Source organism: Tupaia chinensis, unplaced genomic scaffold (assembly GCF_000334495.1).
Source record: "Tupaia chinensis unplaced genomic scaffold, TupChi_1.0 Scaffold141247_1, whole genome shotgun sequence".
NCBI classification, from domain to species: domain Eukaryota; kingdom Metazoa; phylum Chordata; class Mammalia; order Scandentia; family Tupaiidae; genus Tupaia; species Tupaia belangeri.
This window is the reverse complement of record NW_006201110.1, coordinates 673511-678435: the sequence shown is the minus strand read 5'-3', so window position 1 is coordinate 678435 and position 4925 is coordinate 673511. Positions and strand designations below refer to the sequence as shown.

The window sequence follows — 4925 nt, the reverse complement described above, 5'->3', positions numbered from 1 at the left end:
CCCCCTCGGCCCTCTGCGGCCCCGCCCCCCCCCCCCCCCGTCACTGAGCCTCCTGCTCTGCCCTGGTTCTGGCTGGCTCCCTGCAAGTGCCGGGCCCATTTCTGTCTCCTCGGAATGCCGTCCTCGTCAGCCGCAGCGCTCCTGAACCTGGGGATTCCCGGCTGAAGGACCTAGGCTTTTCTTCAGCACAAAGCTCCTGAACTGCTGGGCACAGCCTCCCCAGAGGTGCCTTGGGGTCTCCGGCCCTGAGACCGGGCTGCCCCTTGTCCTGAGTCACCTGAGAACAGGAAGGTGGCCAGCAGCCACTGCCCACGCACTGTGTGCTGGGCCCTCTCCTGGGCTCACGGACCCAGGACGCAAGGTCTCTCGTCCTCCTGGAGCTTACACAAATGTGGTTGAGAGGATTTTCAGGTTCCCCCCGGCAGGGCGCATACACTTGCAAGAGAGAGACAGAGAGAGGGGAGTAAGAAATCAGCTCTGGGGGATGGCCGAGACACAATCCCTCTTCCTGTTTTCCACTTGGGATTTGGGGCATGCATGCCTGGCGTGACTTTCAAACTGCTGGGTCCAGAACTCGAACCGCAGTCAGCCACGTGGGAGTCCAGCGCCTTAACCACCATGCTGCCTGCTGGTCCCTTGGAATATGGTATACCCACTCTACAGATGGGGAAACTGAGTGAGTTATGGAGGTTGCCCAAGCCCCCGGAACTACTAAATGGGGGAGAGCCAGGGTTCGTTGGCTCAGAGAGGGCGGGTGGCACTGGCTGGAACTGACGGGTGGGAGAAGGCTGCAGCACAGGGTCTGCCTTCCCCTCCCGCTGCAAGGGGCCCCTTCTGCAAAGGATGAGTGGGGACGGACCAATGGACGCGCCGCCCCCCCCCCCCCCCGTCACTGAGCCTCCTGCTCTGCCCTGGTTCTGGCTGGCTCCCTGCAAGTGCCGGGCCCATTTCTGTCTCCTCGGAATGCCGTCCTCGTCAGCCGCAGCGCTCCTGAACCTGGGGATTCCCGGCTGAAGGACCTAGGCTTTTCTTCAGCACAAAGCTCCTGAACTGCTGGGCACAGCCTCCCCAGAGGTGCCTTGGGGTCTCCGGCCCTGAGACCGGGCTGCCCCTTGTCCTGAGTCACCTGAGAACAGGAAGGTGGCCAGCAGCCACTGCCCACGCACTGTGTGCTGGGCCCTCTCCTGGGCTCACGGACCCAGGACGCAAGGTCTCTCGTCCTCCTGGAGCTTACACAAATGTGGTTGAGAGGATTTTCAGGTTCCCCCCGGCAGGGCGCATACACTTGCAAGAGAGAGACAGAGAGAGGGGAGTAAGAAATCAGCTCTGGGGGATGGCCGAGACACAATCCCTCTTCCTGTTTTCCACTTGGGATTTGGGGCATGCATGCCTGGCGTGACTTTCAAACTGCTGGGTCCAGAACTCGAACCGCAGTCAGCCACGTGGGAGTCCAGCGCCTTAACCACCATGCTGCCTGCTGGTCCCTTGGAATATGGTATACCCACTCTACAGATGGGGAAACTGAGTGAGTTATGGAGGTTGCCCAAGCCCCCGGAACTACTAAATGGGGGAGAGCCAGGGTTCGTTGGCTCAGAGAGGGCGGGTGGCACTGGCTGGAACTGACGGGTGGGAGAAGGCTGCAGCACAGGGTCTGCCTTCCCCTCCCGCTGCAAGGGGCCCCTTCTGCAAAGGATGAGTGGGGACGGACCAATGGACCCGGCCACGCTGACTGCCACCCCTGTCCCTGGCCTAGGGTTGACTGGCATCGCGTCAAGGCCCGTGCTCCCAGGCCTTCCAGGGTGTGGCAGGCGGGCGGCGGGGATCCGCAAGGCAGCGGGTGCCCGAGCCGGCTGCCCGGTGTGAACTTCTGCTCTGCTATGTGCTAGCCCGCCGGCCCTGGGCAAGGCACTTCATCTGACTGTGCCTCCGTTTCCTGTGTCCAGGCTGATGGCTACCCGGACTCCAGGGGCTTGAGGTTGAACGGAGCCAGCACTGCGGCGGGCACCCGGGGGAAGAGGTGCCCCCAGCTGTTAGCGCTGGGAGTTGTGCTCTGAGCAGATGTTGACTGGGACCCGGCTAGGGCGTAGCTCAGACACGGCTTCGCATGGGCTCTGACACCTTCCTGGCACCGTGCCAGGGGGCTGGGGTGAGGTGGTGACCTTCCTACTGACTCTCTCCATGTCTGGGAGGGGCTCGCGCTGGCTGCTACACCCCAGGGTGCCAAGAGCCCTCGGCGCACTTAGCAGAGCTCTAGGCTTGGGCCCTGGAATCACCCAGATGCTAGAAAGGTGTCCCCTGCCTGGCCCCGGGCTGCTGCTGCTGTCGGAACCGTTCGGCCCCTCTCAGGCCCGCTCCGTCCTGCAGGCAGAGGGCTGCCTTTAGCGGGGCTGTTCGCCTGCCAGCCTTCTTTGGTGTAGTTGTCTGTGCTGTCTTGGGTGCTGGGCCGGAGCTGGGCAGCGTCTATGCAACATGCCAGGTACGGGGCGCCCAGGGACACCCCACAGAGGATGAGCCCCCAGGCACCATCTCTCTCTCCCCGCCAGTGCTGCCAGCCCCCTACAACCTCCAGGAAGTGCAGGTCTCCATCATAAACACCTCCATCTGCAACCACCTGTACCAGCAGTCGGACTTCCGCGTGGACATCTGGGGAGACATGGTGTGCGCGGGCGACCCCCAGGGCGGCAAGGACGCCTGCTTTGTGAGTACCAGCCCCTGCTGGGGTCACAGCCGGGCGTCCTGGCATTCCCAGCTCCGGGCCGGCAGCAGCCCTGGTCCCTGAACCTCGCTCCAGCCTCGCTAAGCCCGGGAGCAGAGGACGGTGCCAACTTTGCAGCTGCAGAGTCCGGCTGGGTCCGAGCGGGGGAGGAGTCGGATTTGCACCCTCTCCCCACCCGCAGCCCTCCCAGCCCCTCCTCCCCTCCTGGCCTCTCCGTTGGCCCTGCCTGTCTGCCTGGCCAGGCTTACCCCTGCTGCTCCACAGGGTGACTCCGGCGGGCCCTTGGTCTGTGACAAGGAAGGCCTGTGGTACCAGGTTGGAATCGTGAGTTGGGGAACGGGCTGCGGCCGGCCCAACAGGCCCGGCGTCTACACCAACATCAGTCAGCACTTCAGCTGGATCCAGACCCTGATGGCCCGCAGCAGCTCTCCGAAGCCAGAGCCGAAACCCCCCCTGCTGCTGCTGCTCACTCTCCTCAGGGCTGCCTGCCTCTTGCCCCCGGCCTGAGCCCGCTGGGGCTCTGGTCCCCTGTCCTGGTGATTAATAAACGCATCGGAGCTGGCGCCTCCCCCGCCTTCCTCACCCCGGCGGCTGCCACGGCTCCCTCCCGGCCCCTGTGCGGTCCTGCCCCGTCTTCATTACCTGGTCTGGGTAGCAAACAGCAGCACCCTCCCTAGCTGATTCAGCAGAAAGGCCATTTCTGGGAGCTGGAGGAAGCTCCTGGGGAGTGGCTGGGCGGGCCGGTGGGTGCCATGGAGATGCGCCCAGTGACGTCGTCCATCACAGGGCAGCTGCTCGTGGTCTCACCGGGGCCCCAGAGCCCACCCCGGGCAGGTCGTTCATCTGGGAGATGAGCCCAGAGAGCAGCTGAGGAGACGGGGGACTGAGGCAGAGGAGGGTGCGATGCAGAGGGCTTGCCCAAACGAGGGAGCACTGTGGGTAACAGGCACAGTCCTGCACGCCTCAGGATTGGCCACTGAGGTGAGGACACGGTGACGCTCCCTGGTGCCCACAGCCCTCGGAGCCGTGCCCCTGCAGACCCCCAGCTGCTCCACTGCGCCTGGCCGCTCAGAGCCTAGTACGCCCACCCTTCCCTGCTTCCAGGTTTGCAGAGGCAGTGTCCCCTTTCCCGGAGGGGACTTGGTCCAGCTGTGACCCCCTCCCAGGAATGTGGGGCTGCAGTCTGTCACCCCTCCCTCACGCCCGGTGCCATGTCGCCGCCCACTGGGACGTGTGCATGTCTCCCCGGTGGGCGGCTGCAGCCCGCAGCCCTGGCAGTGGAGGCTGGATAGGTCCTGCCTGGGTGGGGCGGTGCATGAGGAGCCCGGTCTGCCGTGCACCCAGTGGGACACGCAGTGCGTGGGCTCACCGGCAGCCTCAGATGGCATGTGGTGCTGAGGCAGGGCCCCCCGGGGCACGGGGCCCCGAGATGGCAGGTGGTGCTGAGGCAGGGCCCCACGGAGCACGGGGCCACGGGTGGGGCAGGCAGCGCCACGGCACTTGTCCCCGCGTGGATTTCACTCTGGGAGTGCCGGGAGAGGAGTGGCCTGTCCGACGTCCTGAGCTCAGTGGCCGATGCTGGTTGCTGACGTGCCACAGGTTTGTGCCTCCGGCCCAGGAAGTTGGTGGGGGAGGCTAGGCGAGCCGCACTGCAAGCACAGCGCCCGGCATGCGGGCCATGATGACACAGCCGTGAGCGGGGTGTGGCCCCTCCTGACCTTGGGTCCCTGTGTGCTCTGTGGTTGTGGACAGACTATGGGCACCAGGGGACAGGAGGTGACATACCCAAAACGGGGTGGACTCTGCGTGGTCTGCCACTCCTCCCATGCTCAGGGCTCAGGATGATGCGGACGTGGGCTGGTGGAAGGGGGCTAGGCTGTGTGCACAGAGCCACGGCTGCGGCCCAAGGACTGGGGCGCCCTGGTGCCCAGCTCAGTGTGCTGGCCACAGCCGTGGCTCTCAGTTGAGGCGCTCCGCAGAGAGTGGCTGGGCAGGCCCCGCGGGGAGGCCCACATAGCTGCCGGTAGGTGACTGCACGTGCCAGAGCCCGGGCGGCTCCGCTGGGCCTGGAGGGAAACACACCCACCTTGGGTGACTGCTCTCAAAACCACATGGGACTGGACCAGAGGGACCGCTGGTGTCTCCGAGCGGTGCTGCTCTGGGCCGTCAGGCCTGTCGAGGAGGAGTAGCAGCGATTCTGTAATTCGTA

General features: G+C 65.1%; 1 protein-coding gene across 1 annotated transcript in view; it reads left to right on the top strand.

The window, feature by feature from the left end:
• The window catches only part of LOC102469529 (testisin), a 5847-nt gene extending 2525 nt beyond the window's left edge, over positions 1–3322 (top strand). The window contains 2 exon segments of the mRNA XM_006163005.1: positions 2544–2698; positions 2981–3322. Of these exon segments, the coding sequence (XP_006163067.1) occupies positions 2544–2698; positions 2981–3223 (398 nt within the window). The 3' untranslated portion in view covers positions 3224–3322.
• The last annotated feature ends 1603 nt before the right edge of the window (positions 3323–4925 follow it).